Source organism: Paroedura picta, chromosome 4 (assembly GCF_049243985.1).
Source record: "Paroedura picta isolate Pp20150507F chromosome 4, Ppicta_v3.0, whole genome shotgun sequence".
NCBI classification, from domain to species: Eukaryota; Metazoa; Chordata; class Lepidosauria; order Squamata; family Gekkonidae; genus Paroedura; species Paroedura picta.
In genome coordinates, this window is record NC_135372.1 from 56097430 (window position 1) to 56112893 (window position 15464).

The following is a 15464-nucleotide window of genomic DNA, read 5'->3' on the forward strand; positions in this document are numbered from 1 at the left end:
CAGAGAAATGGTTAAACCAAATCTGTGAGGTAATGTGTTGCGTATAAAAAAGGGCAAACAAGAATGTTATTCCCATGCTTTGGGGCAGTGGCATGTCACAAGAGCTTTGTTTACTGTATTTCACACAGAGCCTTTCCTTTCAGCTACTAAGCAGTTACAGGAAATAGAAGAGCCTGTACCTCAGCAAACCTGCTTCCTCACTTCACAAAACAATCCATTAGGCACTCTGAAGCCTCTCCATAAGCAGAATTAAAAGTGGGGAGGACAGGGGAGTTGTTTCAGCTGGAATAGTTCTGCAGGGGACATCTGTTTGACCTGGGGGGAAAAATCCTGAAACTACTTTTCTTCCTTTCATTTCAGACGAAAGAGGCAATTCGTTAGAGGCCTTAATAATCTAATAAAAGAAACAGTGGTTAATTTAATAGTTGGGCTTTCATGACTTGCAAAAATCAGGGCTCTATATCTTGAAATTTGACTTTTAAAAAAGTGTTCTTGTAACTTTATCTTGAAAAGTTATATACTAAATTGTCAGAGGAAGCACCCATTTCTATTTAGAAATATTTGGGAGCTTAATGGAGTGGTAGTGTAGGCTAACAAACAAGTGTCATGATACAGTTCAAATTTCACAGGAACAGGGTTGCCAACTTACTTGGAGAAAAGTATCCTTTCCCTTTTTGTGAGGGTTTTAATGGAATTTTTTAAACCAGTTGTGTTATTTACCTCTGAAAAGTTTCAAGTGTCCTTTTCTACACATTAAACCTCTATTAAATAATCAGGACATGTTCCTCCAGACCAAATATATTTATTATTTCAATTTACATACTGTCCTCCCCCCACAAAGTGAGGCTCAGAGCAGTTCACTCCAATATAAAAACAGAGATAATAAATATAGTTAAAGCAGTAAAAAATATATAGTACAAAAAGTAAACAACTTACAGTTGATAGCGGTGTATCCAGCATTGAGCCCCCCAAATACACTTAACTGAGAAAGGCCAGACTGAAAAGCTCAGCCTTTTAGGCCCCCCAGAAGCTAGGGAGGTCTCATCTGAGGGGGCATTCCACCAGGATGGGGCTACAATTGAAAAAAAAAATCACTGTAGTGGACCCCAAACATGCAACCATATACCTCAGACATATATTTGCTGGGTGACTTTAGACAAGTCTCTATTTTCTGCATGCCCACTATGTGGAATAACATTGCTGATGCTATTAAACTTTTATGTTTTGCCTGAATTTTATAGAAATCATCGCAGGATTAAAAGCATGCTCATGTATTTGAGACTTTTTAATTATGTAAGCAAATCCCCAATAAATATTATGAACACAGATTAGTCGAGTTTTTATATCCACAGGATTAACAGGGCCATGCTAGATTGAAGATGGCACCTCAGCATGCCAGAATTTTCCTCAGAAAGCTCCTGTTGTAACTGTGAGTGCAGCAACAGCAGGGATACATTTTTCTTTGTTGGACTTGCTCTGGTTGTCAATAGATCTGGTTCCAGCAGCCCTGTAGGAGCCAGCCAAATCTCTCCTCATAGGATAGCCATGTCGCTGTGCTAGGAAGCTTACTTGAGAAGCGCTCCAGTTCCAACTCAGTCTCCAAAGTTACACTAAAATTCAAATTAGGATAAGTGCTGAAAGGTCAATATACTGTACTCTTATTTAAAAGGGTTTCTGGATTGTCCTATTTCCTGAATCAAAATAAAAATTCACTATGTATGTAAGGTCAAGAATATATTTGTAAATGCTACCAGTAACAATACAAATTTATATATCAAAAGCTGAATCTTTGTAGCAACACACATAAGTAATTTCAGTCCCTGAAAAGCCTGGACTGGCTTGCTGGGAGGACGGTATAAATATTGAAATAAATAAATTGTTGGAGGCTTATTCAGACATACTTAAAAACTTATATACCTTTAATGAATATACATCAGCTTACCTGTTACAAGAAAAAAAACTCTCCTCTCACCATCAGTAATAAATGGATGCATAATTAAGGATGTACTTATTGACACTTCCATGTATCCTCTGCTTGGTAAAGTGTTTTCATTTTTGATATTCTGCTATCCTGTTTTCTCCAGGATTGACAGAAAATTTCACATGTAAACATTTATGAGAACACATTTTGATTAACCTAAATTCAAACTTCGATACAAATCTTTTTCTGTCAAGTAAGAATGATGTCTTTAGGAAAGTATGTCAAACTTGTTTCACAGAGAAATGCAGCATTTATCCCCTAACTGTTCCCCTGGTCAGAAGGACCAAAATGAATGCATACCATTTTCTTGGCATTTCCTATTGAAAATAGTGTGGTATATGCATGTATAAATACAGCTTTATAGCTATTACTATGGAATGGCTGTAGGGATTGTACTGCTGTGATGCCTAAACTAATATAAGGTCCTGCTTAGGTGAAGATTTAATAAAACATGCAGGACCACATTTTCTTATTCTACTTGCTGCTCTTAATCTCTTGCATAGTGAGTCCCATTTTTAAAAGCTGAGCCAGAGAATGCTTGAAGGTTTACTTATGAAAAGTAAACAGTTTAATGTTTCATTTAATTTTGTATTGAAACAAGATATAGACTGAAATGTATGGAAAGTTGAATGTAAATAACCTATGTACTAATAGTCAAGTCCAATGATTGGAGCTGTGAACAGGCAAGACAAATCTTGAAAAGGGCCTGAAGTGTGCAGAAAAATATGGGGATAAAATCCCAAAAACCTTGTGAGGATTTTTTAAAAACTGAAAATGATAAAAAGAGCATCTGTAGCTTTCATGGACTGATTCCCTCAGTTGCTGTTGATAGACAACCACAGTATTCCAGGCTGGATTTGTGTGAGTAAAAAGGCAAGCCTTTCCAGGCCTATTTTTGGTCTTTGAAGGACTAAATGGGGCCAGTTTAGGGTTGCCAGCTCCAGGTTGAGAAATTCCTGAAGATTTTGTTGTGGAATCTGAGGAGGATAGGATTTGGGGAGGGGAGAAGTCTTAACTGAGTATAATGCCAAAGAATTTCCCAATGCAGTCATTTTCTCCTGGAGGACAGATCTCTGTCTTCTGGAGTTCAGTTGAGGTTCTGGAAGATCTCAAGGTCCCAGATGGAGGTTGACAACTCAAGGCCTGGAAACCACTTTTGGGTGACTTGATACCACCTGACTTGTGTGATTGACCTAGGAGGTGGTGAGCTCCCCCTCACTGGCAGTCTTCAAGCAAAGGTTGGATACACACTTTTCTTGGATGCTTTAGCATGCTTAGGGCTGATCCTGCATAGAGCAGGGGGTTGGACTAGATGGCCTATATGGCCCCTTCCAACTCTATGATTCTATGATTCTATCTTTTAGCCCCCCAAATACCCCTAATACCCAAAGTACCCTAAATGGTACTCTTGAGCCCTCCAAGGAATGGCTTGAGGTAAATCTTCCATAGGAGGAGGGAATCAAGGAAGATCACATTTCTCCTTGTATCTTTAAGAAAAGTAAAATTAGAATTTACAAGAAAGTGGAGGACAGTATATAAATGTAATAAAATAAAATAAATAAATTTGGGATAAAGAATTTGGTACTGTGTATTTCAAACATTGGAACACCTTATCCTATTATGTTTTTGTGGCCATCCATCCTTATCCAGAGTCCTTCATATTTTTCTGGTATATGCATGGCCTTCTCTGAAAACACCAGGTTTGTGTGTACAGAAGGAATTTTTCTGTACCAATAAGAAATTGCTGGTGAGTGATCTATCCAGAGTGCATAGTATCCACATCTATATCATTTGGGAAATCCTTTACATGTGTTAAAAGAGGGATGCCTATTGTACATTTACGCATATAAAAGTCCATAGTTCTGTGTAGAGTATCATATGTTTAGCAATAGGCCAACGTGTACAGTGGAACTTTCAGGTGAGTGCATGGCAGTGATGATGGAGATCTATATCCAGCAATGTACATAATGAATTTTATACAGTTTCACTTTGAAGTCAGTAGATGTGGAGTAATGTCAGGTCCTAGAAGGATTTCAAGAAGGATTTAATACCTGTGCTGTGCTTGCATTTTATTTTTGATGTAATTGTACATGTTTTATTTTTCATTCTAGAAATAAGAGTAAACTACCAAGTCATCCGGTCTTATCTTCCATATCAGTTCTTTTTTGTTATCATCTGGGAACAGTTGTGAAAGGTTCCTTTTTAATCACAATAGTGAGAATCCCAAGGATTATTCTATTGTCTATTTATAACCTCCTGAAAGAAAAGGTAGGCATGTGCATTTATTTTTGTAACACCACATTATAGCAATTAAGGAATTAAGTGCAAGGCAATAATACCTCAGCAAGAGGTAAGACTGTAGTCTCTTGTCAGTTCCTATTTATTTAATTAGAACTTTATAGACTGCCTTGTCTTAAAGGCTCACAACAGTTAACAAAGACACAAAATTCCATCAAAACCATCTTCTTACAATACCTCTTCTACCATTTCATTGCCATATCTTTGATGGCATGACCATATCCCTGGAAGTCAGCACGAACACAAGACATTGACAAATCTAAATAAAGAGAGAGTTCTATGAAGTGTACCTGTTTGCATACTTTTGCTGTTTGGACCATGGCTGGTACATATATGCTACCAATATGAGGGAACCATTGATTTATTGAGATTACAGTGAGGCACATAGGAAGAAGTATTTGGGGCTTCTTATGACCTAACTGTACGTTATGTTTTCCCCTCAGTCATCTCCAGGTCCGTGCATTCTGATATGTGTTGTGACCATACTGGGTATTTAATTCCCAGGCAGCACAGACTGCTATCAAATTAGGACTTTGGATGTGAAAAGGTCCCAGTAGTTTTCCTGACCTGAAAAAGGCCAAAGGGAGCACTATTTACCTTGTTGGGCACTCCACAGGTAATTCATGGCACATACTAGGTTTTCTGAGTCATGCAAATAGTGGCCTCTCTAGGACTGTTTCAGGTTTTAAAAACAGCACAAAGCAGGAAGGCTGAGGTCTCTAGTTGCATACTGCAGTCTCAGACTTGGGCTCACATGAAGCTGGGAATGGGTTTCCCATAGCTAAGTCTAGGAATATGTCTGATCTCATGGACCTGGGGGAAAGAATAGTGGAGACAAAGTGGCCTCTGCAATATTTGCCTTATTTACAGACATAAACAGTTCATACATGGAGTCAAAGAGGCATCCCAGCAAGACATCAAATCTTCTACTCCTATATCAGACACCCAGTGAAAGAGATCCTGAGATCCACAGTACTTCATTCTCTATCAGCTTGTAGCTTTCCTTGCCTGGTCTTCTCTCCATGTGGCTAATTGCTCTTTCTTCATACACATCATCCTTTTCTACTCATCTGAAAGGGAGACATCATCTCTAAACTGTGATGGGTTTTTCATTCAGGAACACAAAAATGCTGGGGGACCATTTCCAAACAATTTTCTCCTATTAAGGAAGCAATCATAACCATTAAAGATTATTAATGTTCTTTTGACAGAGATCCTAGTTCCACCCAGATCAAGAGTCCTAGGTCCTGAGGAAGACATTAACTTCTTGTTCAGTGCCCAGATTTCATGACTGACTTAGTAGAAGACTTCTGCCTCCATTTTCAAAAGGCCACAGAAGACTGGGGGGTGGGGGTGGGGAGGAGCAGTATGCAAACCCAGCAGTTAATGAGATCCATGCCTGTAATGAGTAAACTTAGATTTCTTCATGTGGTGTCTGAATGCAGCCAAAGACAATAAAGAGCTAGTGGGAGCTTTGGAGCTGCCACATACTGCAGAAGCTGAATGTTCTGAGTAGTTTACAAGGACAGCCCCATTTAGTGCAAATAGAAGCTCAGGTCTACTTTCAGCAACTTGGTCAAAGAAAAGCACATGCCAATATTTTCTTCAGGGCTTATGTTTAGTTTTGGATTCCTGATTTCAAGCATGTTTATTTGTACAATGTTAGCCTTAAGGTTTTGAATGTTTGGTTAAAGTATTTTGTGGCCCTCTCATCTCTGGTTCATATGGTAGATATAAGAGTTTTCCTGATTTTATAAAAGGTAACTTTTCTTTTCAATTTTGGAAGGAAGCAAAATGAATGCTCTTCAATGACTGTGGGTTTCGTGGTCTGCACAAAATGTTATAATAATGTACACTACATTACATTGGAGATCATTGGTTAATTACAAGACTAAACTTCCCAGAAAGCCTATGTGCAATTTGATCAAGCTCACAGGATAATGCTACAGCTTTTGGATCAAACCAGTCTTTTTAAACTAAAAAGGCTGGTCATTTTATTTTGTGCATGAGATTTCCAAGGCCTCTTTTGGTCTTCTTCTCTCCATGGCCCTGAATTCCAGGACAAAGCCTGAGAAGAAAGTTCCTGACACAGCAAGAAATCTAATACTGCATTCGTTCTCTGATGACACTTTCTAATAAAAATATTTCAAGGTTATTAAAGATAATGTTTAACTCAGTTCATGCTACTTTACATACTGAATAATAGGCCACAAATCTGGTAGGTGTAAAATGTTTCTCTGGGGCACTCCCCCCAATTTTGAAGGCAAAACAAAATATCTGCTGTATTTTTTAAAAGAACATGGACTGGAGCCTAACATTAACAACATTATTTTTCACTAGAGCACACAACATAGTAGCATACTAGTTTGGAGTAGGGCTGAATCAAAATAATTGTCTTTCAAGAAAAATTTCAGGAGTGTTGAAAAGTGATTCCCACCGAGGACAGCTTACATAAATGCTTGCTGCTGCTTGTTGTTTTTCTCTCATCTCAACATTCATATTGGCCACAGTGTGGGCATCGTCATCATCATCCTAAGTGAACTTCTAGGGGAAGAACATTCCATGAATTGGGCCTCACCACAGAAAAAGCCTTAATTGCTGGTTGCCATTTAATACCCTCCCTCCTCAACTTGATAAATTTATATTAGTATTGGGACAGGCAGTCTTTCAGGTGCAATGGTCCTAGGGTGTTTAGAGTTTTAAAGATAGGAACCAAAACTTTCAACTGTGGCTGAAAACAAGTGGGCTCCAGTGAAGATATTTCAGTACAGAAATGGTACAGTAATCTGGCAGCTGCATTTTATACCATTTGATGCATCTATAAGTCTTCAAAGGTAGAGTGCATCACATTACTTGAATCTGTATGAGATCCAGGCATGAATTACAACTGGGATACCAACTGAAGTTTCTAAAAGCCAGAGTGTGCCCTGGAGGGAAACTGAGCTCAAATGTAGGTCTAGACCAAGTTTAGTCAATCTGCGGCCCTCCATATGTCCATGGACTACAATTCCCATGAGCCCCTGCCAGCGCTTGCGTTTGCTGGTAGGGGCTCATGGGAATTGTAGTCCATGGACATCTGGAGGGCCGCAGTTTGACTACCCCAGGTCTAGATAAAGTACCACCTGCCAGCTATGAAACTGGTCCTTCAAGGAGAGACTCTGGTCTTATTTGAGTTCAGCATTATTTGTCACAATATCTGCATTTAATACTGTACCTTTATGTGTATTTTTCTGATGGTGGTAACTAATTATTACTTCTTTCTTTCAGGAAAATGCATGTGCAAAGTGCATGTTCAAATGCTGTTCTTGCTGTTTCTGGTGCCTAGAAAGAGGACTAAAGTGTTTAAATCAGGTATATTATATCATCTGAGGCTATATACGTTTAGATATAGACAGATATGCTTGCTATTTTGGATGCAAAAGTCATGATGAAAAAGGAGATTCTTGAAACAGCATTTTAAGCATAACGTATGCTTATGAATAATGATTTCGAGGTAGTTTTTAGCCCTAAACTATACCAATCAAAAGAAGGAAAGATTCAGGAGCTAGACACTGTTTCTTTTCAAATGGCCTTAGTAAAAACAATTTTAAAACAAATAACAAACATGATATGACCAAGGCTAAGCATTTGAAAATTCTACTGGCTTAAGAAATATTAAAGCATTTTTTTCCTGAGTCCGTCAGCAACTGTAAGAACCCAAATGGAAATTCATATAAGGAATAAATCAAATCCAATACAAGTTCCATCAACATCAAATGTAGTCTTGCCACAAGACCCTTGAGCCTATTCTGACCTGGGGATATTATGGTTACTGGAATGTCCATCCTAATAAATGTATTTGGAAGCAAGACTTCTTTCTTTCAGTGGAATGGACCATTGTAGTCTTAGAACTGTTTTGCATCCTATTGCGACAGGGGCTTAATTGGGTTGCCCTTTTCAGGCCTTATTTGTCCTAGATAGCCATCCATTGCCCATATAGACATTATTGATATATCAGTGAGTACTTCCATGTGGGGACAAATTTAAAAATATTGGCTATACTCTTTGCACTAAAATAATGCTAGAAATATGTGAGTCTGCACTGTTATTCTGATCCAGCATAATGTGCAAGGTATTCTGGGAAAGACAATGGAAGGGAACCTATCTAGTTTTTATACCAGAGATGGGAAACTATGCATTTCAGTAAACTGTTAAAATGAAAAAATAGTTCTTCTAAGAAGACACTGTCTGAGAGGTGCCTGCCTTCCCCTTATTTATGTATTCTATTTATCACCCTCCCCTTCTAATGGAGAGTAGAGAGGGAGGAAATCCAAGCTCTCTTCTGCTGTGTTAATGATATTGAGAGAACAAGGCAGATACATGTCACATGAAACCATTTTTAATCAAATTGTGGTGGCTTTTCTTCTTCAGCCACATTTCTTCTTCAGAGTTCAGATTCCATGTTCAGTCTTGCAAATATACATCTTGAACCCCTGGCTTAAAGGGAAAGTGGCCAGAGGAAACGTTGCAACAGAAAAACAGCAGGTGAAAGGGTTTGAAACACATATCCTCTGCTACTTCTCAGCTGAAAATTGCCCCCTGCTACTGCTTATTTTACCTAGAAAAATATGTTTCATTTACTGTATAATTTTAAACAGCAGACTCTTTTCAAATTACAGATTTTCTGTATGTCTTTTATTGACTCTACTTATTACAGCTGTTACAAGGACTACCCAAAAACTAAATCAAAAGGCCAAAATAATGAGCCTCTCATCCACTCTTATTAGGTATATTAGGTATATTAATCATTCAACTTCTTGGCAATCACAACGGCCTCCCAGGTACATTTCTCCCGTTTTCTGATTCTTCCTCAATGATTGCCACTCCAAAATCTACAAATAAATATTTTCATAATAATTAACAAGATAGCATAATGTGTAAAAAGTATATCTTGTTAATGGGAGAAATGTAGTTGAATGATTAATATACCTAATATATCTAATAAGAGTGGATGAGAGACATTTTGGCCTTTTGATTTCGTTTTTGGCTTATCAATACATTGGGAAATCAACAGTGCAGTTTCATTACAAGGATTACTGCGATAATGTATATGAAGAACTTTTCACATGCCGAAGTGTGATGTATAATGGTATTTGATTATTGTTGTTATTGTTGTTTTTTGTTATTACTCAGCACAGAGTGGAGGGCACCTCAGTATGAACCACCTGGTCTCTTTGACTTGTACCATCAAATGTTTGTTTGCAAATATATTAGGAATCTTTCTAGAACACTACATTTTAAGTCTTGGGTTCCATTTTGCAACATGATGTGCACCATCCTAGTTTTCATAGTTTTAAGAAAACCTAGTTAAGTCTGATTCCATCTAACAGGTAGAGGTGTTTTAGGTTGGTGGCCTTGTTGGCCTACAGTAGAAAAGCAAGATTTGAGACCTGGAGCACTTTGAAGACGAATAAAATTTCCAGGGTTTAAACTTTCAAGAGTCAAAGCTCCTTTTGTCAGATAAAAATGTATTTTCTGTCACAAGTATACATTTTTACATATACTGTTTTTGCTTCTCTAAAGATCATCATGGCAGAGCGCTAAAGGGTCATTTGAAAACCATCTATGATGCTGTACAGTCACATAGAATGGATTTCTTTTACAGTAGCAGTAAAATTCTACTTTTACATGTCTGGTTTGGGTTCATTTGCAGCCAGCTGGCGAGCACTTTCCCCACAACACATGGGTTTCTGAGGAAATCACTAAGAAATGTCTGTTTTTTCTATTCAGATCAACTCAATAATTTTGTGGCCTTGAAGGCAGTTGGAATTCTGTTGCTCTGGCAGCTGGCAATAACAGTCAATAATCTGGTCTGTTTGAGATCACTGCCAGCACTAAAATTCAACAAAATTAAGTTAATGGCAGCTGTAATAATTAAGAAGTTGTAAAAAAATCTCTATGCCTTGGGTGGGAGTTCAGCAAACCTTTCTTGTGTGGTTTGCACAAGGATCAGAGTTTTCACTATTTCCCTGGTAGTAATTTCCAACTTCATACCAGTAAGTTAATTGAAGGCCTCATGTGGAATCGCAACCATGTTGGTTGGTAGGCTGCAATAAGAAGGGGAGAAAGGAAAAAAATCAGCTGCTCTTCCATCGGTAGCTCTCACCTGACAAGGAGGCAGGAAGGGCTATTTCATCCCCTTTCACACTGCAAGCCACCAAGCTGCAGAGTCACTATGCTAGCTGCTGGAGTGGATACAAAAGCTGGGGAGGTCCACACCTGTTAGTGCCTTACATTGATAGGTTGCTGTAGCCAATCGAATACGATGCTGCATGTAAAAGTGTTGAGACAAAAAATATAGCATGAAATAAAAAGAATGCTCAGATAGTTAAGCACACCTAAGAAGCTCTGGACTTTTTTTCTTAAGCCCCTGATCTCGTGGATTAAACCTGTTTAGTACTAGAAGGGGTTTTCAAAGAGCACATGAAATGGCATTAATGTTTTGTTTAAAGAACAAGGGAAAAATTGCATCAGGCAATATTTGGGCACGCTTAAGTAGCTCGCTGAATCCCACCCATAGATTTCCATCTAAAACTAGTTGCACTTTGTTACATTAAGTAGGGGCCCCAGATAAAGCACCAGAACCCCAGATATCACCGTCAAGTGAAGTGTGGATCAGATGTACCTTGCAGTGTAGGTTTCTCAAGTCCATTCCGCACATCTGCCAATGTTTCTGGATGTCCACGGCAGCGCGAATTGCTACAATTTGTGGTGGAATTCTGACATTTTGCACAGTGAAAATTGTAGTGTAATATTAATGCACCATAGCGCTTTTTTGGTAACACAGATGTTTCTGGTTTTGCAGGAATTGCAAACAAGGTGCTCTAAATTTGTGGCACTTCTGCCTGCCTCAGCCCGTCAATCAAAATGGAGAGCCAATCAAACGGATCACCCTCGTAGCTCTGAAATGCCCCTTTCCCCTTAAATTTCATTTTTTAAAATCTGAAAACACACGTGGCAATGAATATGTGTTAATTCATTGCTTCTTTGCTTCACATGGAACTGTATTTCGATATAATTCTCCCCCCCAGAAATTGGCTTTTTATACAAGGCTAAACGGGGGGAAGGTATTCATTGGAGTTGGAAAAAAGCCCTCTGAGGGAGCTTTCACAGTTCCTCCATCCACGCTAATTAATACAGCCTGCTGGTGGACATGCGTGTAATCGTTGACACACGTCTCCAAGAAAAAAAATGACATACAATACATATTAGTGCACGCAGGGCAACATTCTGGCACCCAGTGAGCAAGGGACACTGTGACATTATGATGCTCACTTTGGAAGTTTAGAGTTTAAAACCTTCTGTCGAATGAAACGCGTGCTCGCTTGTTCATTGCTTTATAAGGTTTGTAGGGGGAAAAAGGCATTCCCGTCTCCCAGAAGCTTGGGGGCGGGAACGGAGGAGGGACCTTCTTCCTAACGCTATTTTGAGAATGCACATGTCTTTTGCTGATGTGTTGCAGGTTGTTATTAGGAGTCAAGCGCTTTTTAAAGGGGGAATCCACTTTTTACGATTCCCCCCGAAGCACTATAAAAAAGCGAATGTTACTGGAGTATTGCTGGAGTGTTGCGGTTTGTGTATGACATCATGCAGAATGTTAAAAATGTAGCGTTTACAAATTGCAAAACTTCAGCTATATTTAAGTTTTGCTGAATGGACCTCAGATCTCCTTTGCTGGATTTAGGTAGTTAATTCTAATGCAAGCCTAGGTTACATTTCCAAGTACTCATCTCAATTTGTCATAAGAGGAGTAAGTGCTGTGTACATTTATGCATGCTTAATTTTGGTTTTAATTTGTGTGTTGCTGGAGAATACCATACTCTGAATACTTCAGTTGTAGGTAAAAGTCTGGTTCCTTACTTTAGGTGTAGGGAATCATTGGAGCCAACCTTTTGTTTTCGTGTATTGTGTTCCCTTTAATACGGTTTTATATTCTACTTAAAATAATCTATGCCTTACTGTAACTGAATATAAATTTGTCTGTCAGACATGGTGACCCAAAGATAAGCCAGGATCATATTCTTTCTCACAAACAAAGGGCTTAAAATGTCTCTTGAGTGTCTTTGTTAGGTGATAGATAATACAGAACCCAGTACTGTGAGTTTCCCCTTACCGTAAATCTGTGAAGCAGTAGCAGGGCTTAACTGTCATGGGGAGAAGACGACCTGTTTTTTTGTACCTTGCTTTTTACTACCCAAAGGAGTCTCAAAGTGGCTTACAATCGCCTTTCCTTCCTCTCCCAACAGACATCCAGTGAGATGGGTGAGGTTGAGAGAGCTGTGAGAGAAATTGTGACTGGACCAAGATCAGTTATGGGGCTGCATGTGGAGGAGTAGGGAATCAAATCCAGTTCTCCAGTTTAGAGGTCACTGCTTTTAACCCATTACACCAAGCTGGAGATATCATAAGCCACTGAATTATGCATACAGTACTTTGGAAAATATTACATTTCTGTTCTAAAAGCTGTATTTAAGCATTTTTTACATGAGCATCTATTGTAGTGATGGTAGTGAAAGAAGTAGTGGTGTTACAAAGATAGAGTAGGACACTCAGTGGGTTGGCAATTTGTGACTCAAAGACTTCCCAGTTCTGTTGGAAATACAGGCTGCTGGAACCTCCTGTGAGTTATCAGAAATCTAGAACCTACTGGATCTTTCTCTTACTGTTACCAGATTTTGGTGGTGTTACAAAGCTGATAGTAAAAAAGTCTTTGCTGGATATTGTGTAGACGTCTTTTACTGCTGCAAACAGGCTACCTGCATCTGAAGAGAGTGTGCCACAGCTCCCATATGCTCCTCCTTCTGGGAACACTGCTCTTTAGTTTAGTATAAGCTTACACTATGCTCTTAGGTACCTGGTACAATGATTTCACCAAGTCTAGCATAAAGATACCTGGTACAAGCTCTGTATGCAGCACTGATTGTGACCAGACAAACTGAAAGTATGAGTTAAGCCGAGAAGCTAGAATGCAGTGCCTGAGCAGCTCATTTTTTGGCTTCTTATTAAAAGAAGCTTCTGTTGCTATGGCACTCCTCTTTTCACTGAACTCATTTTTAATAGTAAGTCCTCCAAGGAAGGACTGGGTTCAGCTGCTACACAAAGTAGTAATTATTCTCCTCAAGCAAGCAGAGATCTTTAGTGCTTGGATCTCTGCCACAGGGCTTTTCTCATGAAGCCGGCAGGTCAGTTTTTCCAAGACCCTTGACATTCATTCTGTGCTGTGAAAGATGTTTTTTTCTACATACTTTCCTCGCCTACTTTGCTATTTTGAAATATGTAAACAATTTCATTCTTTATTTATCTCTGAAAAATATGTCTCTGGTTCCCAGCCTTTTGATTATAAAAGTCTGCATTTTTATAAAGGGAAAGCTGCCTGGAGAGGCAAGAGTGCCTGAAGATGCAGTGGCTGAGAGGGAGGAGCTTGCCCTCTAGGCAGGGCCAGTTGGCCAATTATTGTTTGCTATATGTTATACTAATAAGGATATTTTGTTATTCAGGACTCGTTTTGCCACTTACAAAAGCACTGAGAACAGAAAACAATCTAGAGACCGTTCTGGCAGAGCCCAAGTGTAAATAAAAGAGATAACAGAGACTCTTAAACTTTTGATCTTTAATTAAGCCATTGGACAGATTCTTTCTTTCCTTTGTTGTATTTCTGGAATTGTCCACCTTCTTCCTGCAGCACTTCATGCCAGTTAGCCCAGCATTCTGGATCCGGGGGTACCAGTTTACAAAACTTTCATTGAAGTTACTGTCTTTGGTTAAATATGTGGAACAGTTTAATTCTCTGAATGCAGCCTGGATGACACTAAACATATACACAAGCCCTGTTCCAAGGACAAGGATGTAAGTGCACGGCTACGTGATGCAGACTCCTGGACTTCAGTGTGCTTGACTTTACCTGGGTAGTTCCCTCTTAATGAGTGGTGCCTATGTTTGTCGTTAAGAAATGAGACCTTTTTTTGCACCGGCGTGACCTTAAAATACATTTATACATTTGTCTAAACCAGTGGTGCTCTGCCATTCATAGAAGAGCCATGATCACCATTAACCAGAAGAGCCACATGACTGAATGCCCTGCGCACCACCATGCCAAACACACACACACACACACGTATTAAGTACCATTGTAACTCATGGCAACTAATGAATGAATGACCTCTAAAACATCCTATTGAGCAAATATGAATGAATGATCATGTGAGGGACCATTTTGTCTGAACAATGTCATGGACATGAAAAAGGATATTTATGTTAATAGGTGATTCTAGCTCTGTCTGTGCAGGCAACAACACAGCTATTGGTTCTCTTGTTTTATCTCGTCTGCACTTCTTGAAGAATATTACACATATGAAGGTCTTTTAATAGTGGTGGTCTTTTTCATTTACACCAACTCAGCACTCTGGAACACTTGCTAGACATAAGGCACAAGTAGAAAGTATATAGATTTGTCTTGAATTGTTCTTGTTAAATCCATCAGGGTTTGGATATCGTGTTAAAAAAATTCAGTGGAAAATGCTAACAATTTTGGGTAGTATAAAATATTTTAAGAGCAGACTCAAGAAAAATAAGTTGTTTATATAGTAATAATTGGGTGGCCGGTGCAGACTGACTAAACTTCCCTACTAAGACATTGGTTATCAACACAAAAGGACTGCAGGAATTTTTCAGTAAGTGACATTCTTGGTTTTCCTTTATGTACTACCTGGAATTTTACAGTTCATGGTTGACATTAATCCTCACAGTCTGTGGAGGCACAGTTTTTGGGTTTCCATGTTAATTCTTTCTCAGAAAATGGAACTTGACAGTTATTTACTTGATTGCTGTGTATTAAGAAAAGTCACAAAGAGTCATGCCACAGTTTAAAGTTTAACACATTCATTGTGCCATGAGTGTGCAATAAAGCTCCAAACTTTACTATGAAAAATAATTGTACATTCTCTTAATTTTTTGGGGTAGATTCTCAAACCTTCCTAGGCTTAGGAAGAAAACAGAAATCTGGGTCATGAATCTGAAACAATCTGCATTTATTAGAACGCATTTCAGCAGTTGCTGAGAATCTTCTCTGTCACAGTGCCCCCTCCTCCCCCAGCATTCTAATGCCCAAATAAATATTGTGAATCTATAGGTCCTTCTCCCCCCCCCC

At 38.9% G+C, this 15464-nt stretch overlaps 1 protein-coding gene across 4 annotated transcripts in view; it reads left to right on the forward strand.

Moving 5' to 3' along the window:
• Window positions 1-15464, forward strand: part of SLC44A3 (solute carrier family 44 member 3) — a 133616-nt gene that overhangs the window by 111790 nt on the left and 6362 nt on the right. For all 4 annotated transcript variants that reach the window (XM_077332951.1, XM_077332949.1, XM_077332950.1 and 1 more), the window contains 2 exons: window positions 4093-4249; window positions 7547-7630. In XM_077332951.1, coding sequence (XP_077189066.1) covers window positions 4093-4249; window positions 7547-7630 — 241 coding nt within the window. The remainder of the gene's footprint in view (window positions 1-4092; window positions 4250-7546; window positions 7631-15464) is intronic.